Source organism: Acanthopagrus latus, chromosome 12 (assembly GCF_904848185.1).
Source record: "Acanthopagrus latus isolate v.2019 chromosome 12, fAcaLat1.1, whole genome shotgun sequence".
NCBI classification, from domain to species: domain Eukaryota; kingdom Metazoa; phylum Chordata; class Actinopteri; order Spariformes; family Sparidae; genus Acanthopagrus; species Acanthopagrus latus.
The window spans coordinates 26,475,425-26,490,347 of record NC_051050.1 but is presented as its reverse complement, the minus strand read 5'-3'; the positions used below and the strand labels follow the sequence as shown (position 1 = coordinate 26,490,347).

At 43.9% G+C, this 14,923-nt stretch overlaps 2 protein-coding genes across 4 annotated transcripts; one reads left to right on the top strand and one right to left on the bottom strand.

Moving 5' to 3' along the window:
- The first annotated feature begins 3,446 nt into the window (after nt 1-3,446).
- Nucleotides 3,447-4,258, top strand: ufc1 (ubiquitin-fold modifier conjugating enzyme 1). Its single transcript, XM_037116435.1, has one exon. It carries the CDS (start codon nt 3,590-3,592, stop codon nt 4,097-4,099), a length of 510 nt encoding a protein of 169 aa, XP_036972330.1. The 5' UTR covers nt 3,447-3,589; the 3' UTR covers nt 4,100-4,258.
- A 181-nt stretch (nt 4,259-4,439) lies between these two features.
- Nucleotides 4,440-14,922, bottom strand: fktn (fukutin). Of its 3 annotated transcripts, none has more exons than XM_037116432.1 (10): nt 14,670-14,921; nt 12,605-12,661; nt 11,808-12,008; nt 11,492-11,638; nt 10,893-11,023; nt 10,436-10,568; nt 7,688-7,817; nt 7,410-7,543; nt 5,359-5,483; nt 4,440-4,714 (listed from the first exon to the last, which is right to left on the bottom strand). In XM_037116432.1, the coding sequence occupies exons 1-10, from the start codon at nt 14,769-14,771 to the stop codon at nt 4,501-4,503; spliced, it is 1,374 nt and encodes a 457-aa protein (XP_036972327.1). In that variant the 5' UTR covers nt 14,772-14,921; the 3' UTR covers nt 4,440-4,500. The 3 variants fall into 3 exon arrangements, with proteins under 3 accessions (XP_036972327.1, XP_036972328.1, XP_036972329.1); XM_037116433.1 differs by having other exon boundaries at nt 11,808-12,005; XM_037116434.1 differs by having other exon boundaries at nt 4,512-4,714; nt 5,359-5,413; nt 14,670-14,922.
- Between the last annotated feature and the right edge of the window lies 1 nt (nt 14,923).

Sequence of the window (14,923 nt, the reverse complement as noted above, 5' to 3'; positions counted from 1 at the left end):
GTGTTTCGGATTAACGCGGGGCTGTGTTAACTGGCGACCGTCAGCCGAATGCGTCTGTGGTCACCGGAGCTACAACAGATGTTGAAAACGGGAAGAGAAGACGTAGCTGTCCTCAGATCTGCCTCTTTGTTCAGGTTTTCTCTGGTCAAAACACACCTGATACGTGTTCGGGCTGCTGTTTGATTAAACGTGTCTGACCCTCAGTTGCTGGTTGTTACGGAGGACGTTGTAAACAGGAAAATGGAGCGTTGCTCTTCCTGTAAATGTGTCTATCTCTAATAAACCTTTATTAAAAACACGTACTCGTGACTTCTCCCTGTAAACATGCATCACACAAGGGAACTATAAACCTTGTAAATAAAGTAAAAGTTAAAAAAAATAATAATAAAATAAAAGAATTACGGGACTTGAACTCACATTCACTGAGGGAAAATAAGACAAGAGCTGCAGCCAAACCACCCTGCCAATCAAATCGCTCAGGTGACTCTCAGTATGACCTATTTCTCTCTTCACAGCGGACACACAGACACCTCTGGGTCGCAGAAGAAGGCCAGATCAACTTGTGACCACAGTGACTGTACGGTGATGATTTATAACATAAATAAGTCTTTCTTGGTAAAAACCTTCTATAATGAAGTAAAATGAAATAGAATGCATGAATGATGGAAAATAACTGAGTCTATATTTTGAGTTGATAAAGAGGAGGACAATTTTCATAAAATTTTGCATTGTCCAGTTGTTGCATCGTTTGGGCAGCAAGTGTTATTCCTACACAGTTAAAGTGGCCTGTAACATAATCTTACAGATACGAACATACATTGATCATGTTTTTGGTGCATAGACACTGTGGTCACAAGCTGTCCTGCCACCTTCTGTGTCCAAAAGGTGTCTGTGCTTATGCTAAAAGGATATGCTGTAAGTAAAACTGTAGTTAGTCTGGTGTAGTGGGTTAGTTGTAATGCTTTTTTTTCCCTCACTGAGTCTAAGTTCGAGTCCCATGTTTTATTTATTTATTTGTTTGTTACGTTTAAAAGGGTTCCATTGTTCTTCTGTGTGAGGAATATTTACTCAAATAGACAGTAAAGACGAGTAAGTGCATTTCATAAAGGTTGTGACTCCCTCCCAAGCATGTGCAGACGCAAGTGTTCCTTTTACGGGTTTATTGAAGTCTCTGTCGTCTCTCCAACTCTCCACAACCATCCAAGGACCTCCGCAAACCGTGAAACTAGCAATACACAGTATTACAGTTCACATTAGCAAACTCTTAAGTCTCAAGTACAAAGATTCATAACGAAAATAAAGACAAATAAATACCTCGTTGGCTGCATGCTATGAAAGGAAATCTGTAGGTCTTCTATCTTCAGTCTTCACTGTAATTTTTAATATTTAACCGTATAGTTTATTCTATGTTCTTTTGATATCAACTTGACTGTCACATCTTAGCTGTTCACACGAAGTGACCATGTTCGCATCTCTCTGCCGTTAGACAAACGCTACAGGCAGCCTAGCAGCAACGTAGGTGTCAAAATAAAAGTACCCTTGACTCTCATAATAAAAGCATGTAAAAATTACAAAAAATCTAATCATTCTCAAAATGAGTTTCTTATACAAAATGAAAAGAAATCTTACATGAATATGAAAATAAAAATAGCAACAGTTACAAAGGTTATGCCTATTTGTGTCATAAATCATCACCGTACAGACACCGTGAACAGACGCTGCGGTCACAAGTTGATCTGGCCTTCTTCTGCGACCCAGAGGTGTCTGTGTGTCCGCTGTGAAGAGAGAAATAGGTCATACTGAGAGTCACCTGAGCGATTTGATTGGCAGGGTGGTTTGGCTACCGCGCTTGTGTTTTTGTCCCTCAGTGAATGTGAGTTCAAGTCCCGTAATTCTTTTATTTTATTTTTTTATTTATTTATTTATTTATTTAACTTTTACTTTATTTACACGGTTTATAGTTCCCTTGTGTGGTGCATGTTTACAGGGAGAAGTCACGAGTACGTGTTTTTAATAAAGGTTTATTAGAGATACACATTCACAGGAAGAGCAACGCTCCATTTTCCTGTTTACAACGTCCTCCGTAACAACCAGCAACTGAGGGTCAGACACGTTAAATCAAACAGCAGCCCGAACACGTATCAGGTGTGTTTTGACCAGAGAAAACCTGAACAAAGAGGCAGATCTGAGGACAGCTACGTCTTCTCTTCCCGTTTTCAACATCTGTTGTAGCTCCGGTGACCACAGACGCATTCGGCTGACGGTCGCCAGTTAACACAGCCCCGCGTTAATCCGAAACACCTGCACCTGTTCTCCCCGGTATTTTACCGGTGAGAGCTCTGAAGGAGTCTGACTCACCTGTTGGTAACAGCAGCATGTTCTCAACAACATACCTGCCTATTATTGCATTCAGTTCAGTCTGTGTCACAACTTTTTGTGAAGCTGGAGCAGAAGAATCCAGCTGTAGCTGCTTGGACAGCTCAGTGTCCTTCTGTGTTAGCAGAGCTCACGTTAGACACAGTCAACAGTCAACAACGGTGTTTGTGGCCACTCGTGTTGTAGAAGCGTGTGGCGCTGAGAGATGCTTCATTAGATCAGAGTTACAACGGACCTGGAGATTAAAGTCATGTCTGTTCTTCCACTTTGAAAACGTTCACTTTCCCTCCACGTGTCTGCAGCTCACCTCTGCTAGTTTGTGTGTGCGTGGCTCCTGGGTGCGTGTGTGGATGGTGTGTAAACTGAACACTGCCTCTGATTGGCTTACGAACTCTCACTCTATCTTAGAGAGCCAATCACCATCACTTATGCGGTTGTCCCGCACCTCCCTCCTCCCTCACCGGAGAAAATAAAACAGCTCTGCAGCTCCAGCGGAGTTTAAAGACAGCAGCTTCAATGAGCCGCTTCAGTTTGTAACGCGCCACATGTAACGGTCAGTAACGGTGACGGCGTTATAATGATGGAAATAGTAATTAGTTAGTTTACCCGTTACTGAAGAAAAAACACGCTGTTGACGCCGTTTAATCTAACGCCGTCATTCCCAACACTGCTGTTGGAGCAGGTGGGACTTTAATCACCTCACAACTGTCCGACTGTTTACATCGTGTAACTGCACAGATTTCAGATTTGCACTGTTTTATTTATTTTGTTTTGTTATTAACTTTGTATTTTGTATAATTCAGATGTATGTATATCTTGGCATTCTGTGGACAACAAAGAAAACATTTCATTGAACAGAACATGTTTCTTTACTGAGCACAACAAACGCGCGCGTGTCCCGTGGTCACGTGCTCATCCTTCTCTGGACGATTCACGTAAAACTGACATGACGTCACAATCATCACATCATCAGTGAAAAGTAATCTGTGACGGCAGCAGATTAAAAAAGGTCGGGATCTTGTTTTGAAAATCTCCTACAGGAAGTGCTTGTCGCCGCACGGAAGCTGCTTCATGCTGGAGCAGCTTCCGTGCGGCGACAAACCAGAAGTCCACGTCAGGACTCAGGTGAAAGCTGAAGACATCCTGAGTGGACCCGAACCGAACAGTTTCACTTCGGACTCGGTTTAAACACAAACTTTCCTTTGGAGACAAAATGGCGGACGAGGCCACGCGCAGGGCCGTGTCACAGATCCCGCTGCTGAAGACGCACGCGGGCCCGCGGGATGGCGCGCTGTGGCCGCAGCGGCTGAAGGAGGAGTACCAGGCTCTGATCCACTTTGTGGAGCAGAACAAGGCGGCCGACAACGACTGGTTCCGCCTCGAGTCCAACCCAGACGGCACGCGCTGGTCCGGCACCTGCTGGTTCATTCACGAGCTGCTGCGGTACGAGTTCCGGCTGGAGTTCGACATCCCGGTGACATACCCGGCCACGGCGCCGGAGGTGGCGGTCCCGGAGCTGGACGGGAAGACTGCGAAGATGTACCGCGGAGGGAGGATCTGCCTGACCGACCACTTCGCCCCGCTTTGGGCCCGGAACGCGCCACGCTTCGGCCTGGCGCACCTGATGGCGCTGGGACTCGGACCGTGGCTCGCCGTGGAGATCCCGGACTTGATCAGCAAGGGGCTCGTGGTCCACAAGGAGCGAGAGGTCGCGGCGGAGTGACGTCACCGTCTCAGACTCTGAACACTGACAAACTGAACGACAGGACCGGAAACGATTCGAGTGCCATTCGGAGTAAAAATGACGAAAATATGAACAGAGTCTGGTGGAGAGGTCTCTGATGCACAGCTGACCGGAAATATTAAATGTGTGATGACGTAACTGCTGATGTTTGATGACGTTTCATTTGATTCTGAACATGATTCTCAGAGCAGAGATCAAGATAGCATACAGAAAAATTAGTCTGGTGGAGGCAGTCAGCCATCAATACTGATGATTAATAATGATGATGTCATGATGACGTCACAGACATCTTGTTAAAAATCAGACCTGTTCCTCTTTGTTCTTTTCACTTTGTCTTTATTTGTAGTTTCAGTGTTGATTTAATTTTCAGGCATTTCCTGTCAGTAAATTTGGATAAGCTCCGCCCACTCGGCTGGAGGCCACACCCCATTTTCCTGCACGTTGCTTGGTGACGTCTTCCAGTCCCAGGTCCTGAGTGGGATGCTCCAGGTGTCTCCGTAGTTCGCTGTCACGTAATCGAGTGTTTCACAGGGAACACGAACTTTCAGCTCCAGAAGCTCCGCCCAGCACAGCGAGAACCGCGGGAAGATGTACCTGCAGTACAGAGAAACTCTTTAACACGCTCAACTTGTCTTTTAAATCTTTCAAGTGTTTCATTGTTTTAAGTGTCATTATAAATAAAGTTTTATAATGTGGCCCCTAACCCATAGACATAATATACGTAGACACCTCATGGCGTGCTGGAACATAATCCCCCGTCACCGCCATCTTGGTTTGGTCTCCTCACTGTAGGCTAGCACCAGAGTCAATCAGAATCAACAGAGAACGAGCAACTACGGCCGTATTTTGTGCAGTTTATGGTTGAAATAACTGGCGCAGTGTTGTTACCAGATCGCAGGGGATTACCTTTCACAAGTAAGATATATATATATATTTTTTTTTTAATAATCTTTGTGACAGCGCCCTGTGTCATAATTAAATCTCTGCCGTTTGTAACCGTGTGAAAATCCGGTATAAATTCGGGAGGTTATGATTATTGTAGTTGTGGATACACCTTCCTCAGTAGAAATAAATGCAGGGGGGTCACATTGGAGACCCATCCAAGATGGCGGCCGCGCTGATACGTCAGCTCCAATAGGCAGCGTCAGTCTATGAGGTGTCTACGTATATAATGTCTATGCCCTAACCCCTCCCACTGCTGCTGATCTGACCGTCAATATCAATAAAGTTTTATTAACTTGAACTTTTTGCCGCTCTTAGCCTGCGTGCCTCCGTTCCACACCACGTCTCCGTCTGCGTAGAAAAAGAAAATGTCCAGCTTGACATCATCGCTCAGGAAGGAAAGTTCCAGACTGTCCTCAACCTGCATTTCAAAATAAAACAAACACACTTTCAAGGTGAATCGGTTTGTGTCCACCAGAGCATGTGAGCAGAACTGAGCGGCGAGAATTTCTGCTCCCCGCTTACGTGGGTGTTCGCGCCTTCACTCCATCACTCAAATTTATACCGGACCGCTCTGCTCACAGACCGCTCTCCGCTCACCTCCAATTTCATTCAGCTCTGGTGAAATCACTCCACACTCACTTAAATTTCAAAGAGGGAGCAATTCCTGACGTTGCACCTATATGGCCTGTCTGCTTGCTTTTCGAAATATTTTACAAACTCCATCTCTCAACGAATGACCTCTGATGTAGGCTAACCCTTGAAGGCACACGGGAGTCTGTGTGGACTTGTGCATGCCCTAGACTCATAGAGAGCAGTATCAGAACCATCGCTCTGGCCTTTGGATTAAAACCCGCTCTGCGCTCCGATTATATTTCGCTCGCTCCGCTCCGCTCCCATGCCCTGGTGTCCACAGGATGTTGTTTCCTATGACAACGGAGCCGACATGGCGGCTTGTCTGGACACGAAAACAGCTGAAGAATCTGACGTCATGTTGATGTTCAGTCTTCACATTTCTATGAAGTTAAAGTTGATGGTTACGTTTTGGCTGTCTCTGGAATCACCACGCCCTACTCCCAGAATGCATTGCCCGGCTGGGTGGCGGACGCGGCAGCAGGAGAGTGCGAGCTTCAGTCTGTATAGGAAGTGAGATCTGATCTGACTGATTTAAATGTAATCAGACTCATTGATCAGCCCGTACAGTTTTCAGCTGTTGTTCATTATGACACTACAGAGTAATAAAAGTAATAAGAGTAATAAATCTGTCCAACTCAGAAGAAATACAACTTCATACGTCATATAGTTGAGTCTAAACCAATCAGCTCTCAGAACAGGAGGCATTTCCATTAGACAGACACAAATCTAACCAGCAGGCATTGCAGCTGATCAATTCTGTACAATCGCTGCTCGTCTGGGAGGAGGCTAGTTAAAGTGAAACTCTCGCCAAAAAGCATCCAAGGCTTTATTTGTGAATATATATTAATAAGTAATTATGATGAAAGAGGCACTTTTAAGATTTACCATAGTTTCGTTTTTGGGCAAGCTAATTTTCAATGGTAGTGCTACGGGCACGCTAGCATTAAAATCTCTTTTTAAAAGAAGTCTGGACACAACATGAAACTGTGCTGGTAGCATCACCAGGGTCTCTACACATGAACACCAGCACTGAGAACATTGTTTGTGTACACAGAGTTTACTAAAAAAGTTTTGAACAACTCATGTTTGCAGTAGCACCTCCGGCGTGCCGCCATCATGGCAGACAAAAAGCGTCAATCCCCAAGTGCAAAGTTTTCATGTTGTGTCGAGACTTCTTACTGTTTTAAAAACAGGGATTTTGATGCTATCATAAAAGCGCCTGTAGCACTCCCATTGAAAATCAGTTTGCCCAAAAACGAAACTACGGTAAATCTTAAAAGTGTCTCTTTCATCGTAATTATGCTTTTACACAAAGGTTTGACTCATATACATTCCAAAATAAAGCTTGGATGCTTTTTGACCAGAGTTTCACTTTAAAAGAACATATCCTGTGGACTGGAACCTTCACAAGAAAATACAGGAAACAACAGCTACAAAAAACCCACTTCAAAATAAAATACCTGCTTCTCAAAGTCAGCGCTGTGCCAATAAAAGTATTCGTTGTGAAACACTGGTGAAATTAATGAAGACAGGAAACTCAAAATAAATGAAGATGAAAAGTCTCTTAGCTTCATTCCTTTGCTGAAATTTGGACTGTTAACAGTGACGGGCGCACAGAACAGGACGTTTTGGCCCAGATATCCTACAGCTGAATTGGATGATAAATCCGACCTCGACTCTCAAGATTGAATAAAGAAAACAAAGTTATCACCTTTCCAAACTTGTGTTTGAGCGACAGGCCGGCGTCCCTGAATGCTGCGACCATGTCCGCCCTGAAGTCTACAATGAAAATCCCAATATCGACGTCACGGCTGTAAGAGATGATACTGCACTGCCTGAACCAGCCTGCAGGGGGCGAGAGAGACAGAGAGAGGCAGTCACATCGTGTCCACGACATCTTACGATGATGCTACTGGGATGCCAACATGCTAAATTAGCATGTGGACACACTGTGGACCCTCGGCTCGTCGCTGATGCTCGGCGTGTTACCCAGACAGGTGCCGCTGCTGAGCCAGAAGGGGACGTCGAGGCGTGAGAGTGTTCGAGCGGCGAGGTGAAGCAGAGACTTCACTTTCCTCCTGAAGTCGAGCGCCTCCGGAGATGAGTCGTCGGGGTAGAGCTGCAGTCATACACAGTGGAGAGTAGGGCGAATGAAATTTTGAATGAATTTGAAATGACACGCAATTTATTTGAATGAAACAAGGTGAAACACAGAACTGATAGGCCCGTCTTAATTTCTAATATTATTAGCCAAAAACACAAGTCTATCAACGCGATCAGGATCAAGTGCAGATTTCTTTTTATTTATTTACAATATTACCTGTTCAGCTTGCCTATCAGTTCTGTGTTTCACCTTGTTTGCCACATTTTTAGTTCAAAGCAAAGGAGCAATTCTCTCCTGTTGTCTGTGATTTTACATTTTCTATTCACGACGAGAACACCCGTTCAGAGCGTACATTAGTTCCTGGCATGCACAGGTATTTACTAGCCATCTCTGAGAGTTGCGGGTATCTGTTGCACCCTGTATCTGCCCACCAAAGCAGTGGGTTACAGTCTGCAGAGAGAGGAGTCTCCTTCATGTAAGTTTGCATCTCCTGAAAGGTGTTCCTGTTGCAAAAGTCACTCGATTTGTACAAGTCCCCAAACAGGCTCCCCATCGCACCCAGGGCAGGTGTGTTTTCTTCCTCTTGTGCTTGTTTACAGTCATTGCCTCTCTCATTTTCCTTCATCTCTTGTGATAAGCTATTGCCGACTAGATTTCTCTGTTCAGGTGAAAGATAAACTGGGGGAGAGAACCAGCGGTCCAGGAAGGCCACTTTATTGAGAAGCATCCATTCTCCGCCCTCTTCACTGTAATGCATTTTCAAATTTGCCACCATCCTGCCTGTTAAAATAACTGAATAAATCTAGCCCTATATAACACACTAATATTGATCTTTCTAATCTTGTTAATTTGAGATATCAGTCATCTTGGAAAATATGTATTGTTGTAATATAGGTTTAGGCTATTAGGCTTGGACTTAATATTTAATAAAAATGAAAAGCCAGATACCTCTCACTTCTTCGATGGCTGATTAATGTGATGCGTTGGCACTGCTCAGCTGAGATATCATGACATGCTGCAGAAGTAGGACAGCCGATGCTGTGGGACAGGCATCGGTGGAGAAGGCCCGAGTTGCCATTTCGAAAGGTTTCAGTGTGTCTTTTAGTTGCTCAACCACAGACCATTCAGATGTGCTAAGTTCCAAATGGGACATCTTCTTTTCAAAAACGACAGCTGCCACTGCTGCTTGTTGGGCAGATGCCCGACATACCACGTTACAGGTGGTATTCCATCTGGTATTCCATCTGGTGACGCAGTCATTTATTAGTCTCTCCTTTTTAAATCCAAGGAGCTTCTGCTTTTCTTCCAGCAGGCAGCTGCCTGATGGAGACCTTCCAAAATGAGCTGCAGTTTGCTTTAGTCTGGAAAGGGTCGTATCAGTGGCTTTCACTTCAGGCCCCTTGCGCACTGCCAGGTTTAGCATGTGGGCCAAACAGGGTACATGAATAAGCCCTAATTTGCATATGGCGTTCACATAGTTCAGAGCATTGTCTGTGGCAACAGCTACAACTGCTTCACGGGAGATGTCAAATTCATCCAGCGTGCTGCCGATGCTGTCAGAAACATGGACAGCACTGTGGCTTCCTCTCAGCTCATTAGTACACAGAACATAATTGTCAAGTTCCCATGAGTCTGAAATACAGAGAGCTGTGACTGTCACATAAGCATGTGTGGCCAGCGATGTCCTTCCATCTGTGGTCAGCACAAGAGTCTTATCCTTCAGAATAGTCTTTATGTTCTCCCGTGAGGTGTCATACAGTTGTACTACGTGTGCTGAGATTGTGGTCTGACTTGGAATTTTATATTGTGGCTCCAGTTCCATGATGAGATCCCGAAATGATACCAACGGGCTGCATATCCTTGCAGATAAATCTTGCTATCTTGTCGGTGATGGCATTTTTACGAGCTGCTGGCAAGGCGCCTGCTGAAGCTGAGTGTGCAGCAGTCAGACAAGGTTGTAAACTCAGTCTGCAGATTTGTTGTCGTTGTACAATAAGACAGCTGCTTTGTACAAAGTCGACAGACAGCTTTATCTTTGTTAGTTACTTTTCCATCTACGGTGTAGAACCCTAGATGCTTCCATACACTACTTCTCAGATGCTTTGGTTTCGTGATTGTCCGCTCAGGACGGCTTCGTTCGCTAGTGTCCTCCATTGTTGTAGCCAACAACATAATACTACCAGCTGAACTGACAGGTCAAGGGTTAATAGGGCCTGCAATAGGTCCAGCTGATTTAGAGCGCCCTCTGCTGGATCACAAGACAAACTACTTCAAACTGTCTGTAGCGCTTATAGACTGTACATTTTGATTTCCAACAGGTCATTACATTCGAATAAGAACTTTCCCCCCACTTTTGAACAAATATTCAAGTTTTGAATAATAAGTGAGAGCACTAGTGGAGAGAGAGAGTTCTGTCAGTAACAATGTCTTTTGTTTCTCTGTTTTATAATAAGTTTATTCTTATTTCATTATTTCATTTATTATTTAAAGTTTTGTTCAACTGTTTTTCATTTACATTTCATTTATACTTTTCTGACATCATTTGAGACTTAATAAAATAACTCATCCATTTTTCTCTTTGACTTCCTCTTTTATTTCCCCCTTCACAATAAAAGCACATTGTTGTTTCTCACCTGCAGGAAGTTGCGTGCGTCACGGTAACGGCACTCCAGGAAGTGGGCGTGTTGCTGCTCATTCAAGAAACGGGAGATGTTGTGAGGGATTCGAATGTCGAGGCCATCCAGGACCGTCAGGACCAGCTCTGGCCTGCAGGGGGCGACCGCACAAAACAAACTCAGAGTGTTGTTCAATTAATAATCATATAATAACAAATCAGATAACAAACATTTCTCAGATCAGATGTTAGAGTCTGATAGAGTTCATTAATGTTTCGACACCGTCATCATCAGACTTCATGTGTTTAGTCAACAGTGATCACACATCTGACGGGTCTATATATTTACAGACATTTAGATCTAAATGTCTGTAGATCTATGAAGCTGATGAATAAGTGTGACTCTCTTCACATTGACACTATTTAGACGTTTCACATCAGATTTTGGGGCTTGTTCTGTTTTCAGAGGCTTTCACCTGTCATACGCTCCAGGATGGCGTCCGTAGTCGAGCAGTTTGAAGGGAGCGAAGTTTCGGTCCATGTTAGCTTTTAGGCGCAACGCTCCGTGCCAAAGGTAGTTGCCACTCCGCTCGTACAGGAACACCACCTGGAACAAAACACATAAAACAGCCTGAGACGAAACACAGCAGAAAAGACAGAGGACCTGACCATGTTCAAGATGGCAGCGACTGTCTGCTCCGAACCCTGAATAATGGGGCAACACGCAGCAAAGGGCCCCAGGCTGGGACTGGAACCCCTGCACCACCAGATAACGCTAGATTGCTTTGTGCAGAGCTTCAAATGAGTTTATCGTGCAGCTCTTCTAGATTTTCCAAATGGTATTGGGCCAAATGGATCAAACACTGACAGGAAATGGGTCTTATTTCGGAGGCTGTGATGCTCAAAACAATGTATTCACCAATTTATAGCCTCTTCTTACATAATGTGAGCTTATGGGAAAAAGTCTTTTGTGCTGCAGGGCGCACGTGACACTGTAGTGACACAGTTGAGCCACTACAAAAACTGGCTTCAAACCCTGACCCACTTCCTGGGGGCTGGATGGAGCCCCACCCACCTGGACGACGTAGCCATGGAGGCGGAACAGGAAGTGCAGGGGGATCTCCTCTCCTGATAGCGTGTCCAGACTGGCCAATCGTGGGTCCTCTCCTCGCAGCTCCAGCAGGTCGAAACCCTTCTGCTGTGCAGCCAATAGGAGGCCAGGCTGACCAAAACAAAAAAATATAGAAATACTTTCTGCAGATATATTCATCTATTGAAAATCAAAATAAAGTAGATAAAGAGAAGACAAACACCTCACAAATGGTAACAATTACAAAATATAAATGACATGTTTTCACACTGTCTCTTGAGACCATGAACACATCACTTACATCATACTTCCAAAGGTTGGCATGCAGAGCGAAGGATGTGATTGGCCGACCAGTGCACAGAAAGCTGCAGTGCGGCTCACGCACCAGCCTGTCGCGCTGTCGCAAAGCATCCTGGGAGAGAAGCGTCAGTGCAGCGGTGTCAGCGAGGAACAACGGCAGCCTGAATCGCTGAGCTAACGCCAGAAACTTCTTCACAGTCTGCTGCAGAAACCAGAGAGAGCTAACGGTGAGGCTAACAGAGAGGCTAACGGTGAGGCTAACAATGTGGGTAACAGAGATGCTAACAGAAAGGCTAATGGTGAGGCTAACAGATAGGCTAACGGTGAGGCTAACAGAAAGCTTAACAGTGAAGCTAACAGAGAGGCTAACAGAGAGGCTAACAGAAAGGCTAACAGTGAGGTTAACAGTGAAGCTAACAGAAAGGCTAATGGTGAGGCTAACAGAAAGCTTAACAGTGGGACTAACAGTGAGGCTAACAGTGAAGCTAACATAGAGGCTAACAGTGAAGCTAACAGTGAGGCTAACGGAGAGGCTAACAGTGAGGTTAACAGAAAGGCTACTGGTGAGGCTAACAGAAAGCTTAACAGTGGGGTAACAGTGAGGCTAACAGAGAGGCTAACAGTGAAGCTAACAGTGAGGCTAACAGTGAAGCTAACAGTGAGGCTAACAGTGAAGCTAACATAGAGGCTAACATAGAGGCTAACAGTGAAGCTAACAGTGAGGCTAACAGAGAGGCTAACAGTGAAGCTAACAGTGAGGCTAACAGAAAGGCTGACAGCATTTTGATGCTGACTCACCCATTGGACGTCGTTGGCGGTCAGGTGACCTGTTTGACTCAGGATGTGAGGGCCAGGCTGCAGAAGAAAGGCATGCAGGGAAATTAACTGATAACGTCACTGTTATGTCATCATTATTATTTTTTTAATGCTTTATTTGAACAAATAACATTATATAAACGATGACATCCTCCCATAAAATCATCAATATTTGACCTTTTAACATAAATTCACAACTCCTTGACAAACCAAATTGACAGTTTGTAACAGTGGTGTATATCACACTTCAGTAAACGTGTAAGAAATATAACCATGAGAAAACAAATGAGAGAGGCATGAAATAAATTCATACTGATTAAATACAAGGGGTTTAGGAAAGATTAAATTGTGCTATAAATGTGTACAGTTTATTTGCATGGGATTATTTATTTGTTTCAGACATTTTTGTACAAGGAGAATTCATTCTTAAGAGCAAGTCATAAGGGGGGAATTGGCATACCGACACGTGTTTGTAATATTTTGTAACAATAATAATGAGATTATTCACTAAGAACTCATTTTTTTGTCTTCGAGGATTACTCTTATTTGAATATTTTGAAATGACCAGAAGTCAGTACTTCGGGAGCCGGCCGACATGAAGTCGTGGAGAGATTTCCACAGTTTGTGGAAAGTCTCACATTCATAAAACAGGTGCTCTGTTGTTTCCAGATTCGTTTTACAAATATAACAGTTTTTAACCACAAATTTAAATCTACTTTTCATAAATTCATTTGAAGGATAAATGTTGTTTATGGTTTTAAAATGAACTTCTTTACACTTCTGGAGAATTGGGAATTTTAAGTATTTTTTTCGAATAGTTGATATTTCAGATTTGTTATATTCTCTAAGAGTGAGTGAGCTTTTTGTTCTACCTGCATATAAACTGCTTACTAATGTACTGCCTAACTTTTTGTCACATTTTTCATTTACGATGTCCAGATCATCGATCTACACTTTGTGTAAATTTGGAATTGGTATGTTCAAAATATTATTCTTTTTCGATTGGAGAAAGACTTTTGGGACATAATGTGAGACTTTCTCATAGATCTCATTGAAGCAACTCATATAATTTTTTGCATTAAAATCATTCAGTTCAAGTATGTTTGCATTTCCATCCATTATCCATTCCACCAAATTTGTTTTGTCATCCAGTCGTCCATGAACATAGACCTCCCTTGACTCATTATCACTCTGTTGTTCCACAGTGGGACATTATGGGGGCTGAAATTATGTGTGAACATCATTTTACAATTTAGCGGAACCTGTTGATGAAATTTGGAAGTTTTATGGGCAGTTTGGATATTTCAAATTCACATACTAATAGAAACTCAGTACCTCCAACTTTGATGAAAACAAGAAAAGGTATCGAGAACCAAATTTCATCATCATTTCTTGAGAAGGATCGGAGCCATTTGATCTTTAATATTCCATTCATAATTTCGAAGTCAAATGCTCTCACACGACATCATCCTCATAATCTTCTATCATGTCTCTTTTTCTGATGGAGTGGTGTTTATTTTTCCATATTGTTATGTTATCATTCACACACTATGTGGAACTGGAGGAAACCACCAGAGGGCACTTTAGCCTGTGGTGCTCACTGACCTCTGACCCCGTCAGGCCTCCTTACTGACCCTGTTGTTCATGTGTGTACTGAATGCTGTGGTGTTAACAGCCTCAGGATGGGAGGCGCTGTCACGTGCACATTTCTTCAAGTTTTATCGCTGAATGAACTGTCAGAGTCACTTCTGTAGGAGACTTGTGGAGTATAAGGTGTTAATGAGTATGATGATTACTGAAACCTCCAGAGGGTCCTCATGGTCCCAACAGTCAGACTGAGCTGGAGCTCTCAGTGAGGGGACACTTGTGCTGCGTTCAGGTGCTCCTCGGATGTTTCCCCTTCCTGGGTTGGGAGGTCGAACTTCTTATAATTATTTATTTTTAAACCATTATTCTAATAAATGATTCGCGGCCTGCTGAAGCCACAGATCAATTCGCTGATCGATTATTGAAAAGCTTTGTGTTTGTTGTTGACGGTGTGTCTCACCTTACTGACGTACTTCCTGTAGTAATACAGCTGGAACAACAGGAACACGGAGCTGCTGACGATCAGCAGGGACAACACGGCTGTCCGGTTCACACGAGGCATCCGGAAACACTGCACGTCAACCTGCTCCTCATGACGTCATCCCCGAGGCTCTCTGTCCGGGATTAACGGCGGCAAAACCAGACAACGGCGCGAAAAAACACCGACCTGTCTGCAGCGCCGAGAGACGCCGCCATCTTTAAAACAAGCCGAGG

Excerpts from the sequence above, each read along its gene's own strand:
- ufc1 (XM_037116435.1), top strand. The coding sequence starts at position 3,590 with ATGGCGGACGAGGCCACGCGCAGGGCCGTGTCACAGATCCCGCTGCTG.
- fktn (XM_037116432.1), bottom strand. The coding sequence starts at position 14,771 with ATGCCTCGTGTGAACCGGACAGCCGTGTTGTCCCTGCTGATCGTCAGC. Across the intron at positions 11,024-11,491 it reads TCCATGGCTACGTCGTCCAG|GTGGTGTTCCTGTACGAGCG; the intron begins GTGGGTGGGGCT and ends GTTTTGTTCCAG. Across the intron at positions 10,569-10,892 it reads CATCCTGGAGCGTATGACAG|GCCAGAGCTGGTCCTGACGG; the intron begins GTGAAAGCCTCT and ends CGCCCCCTGCAG.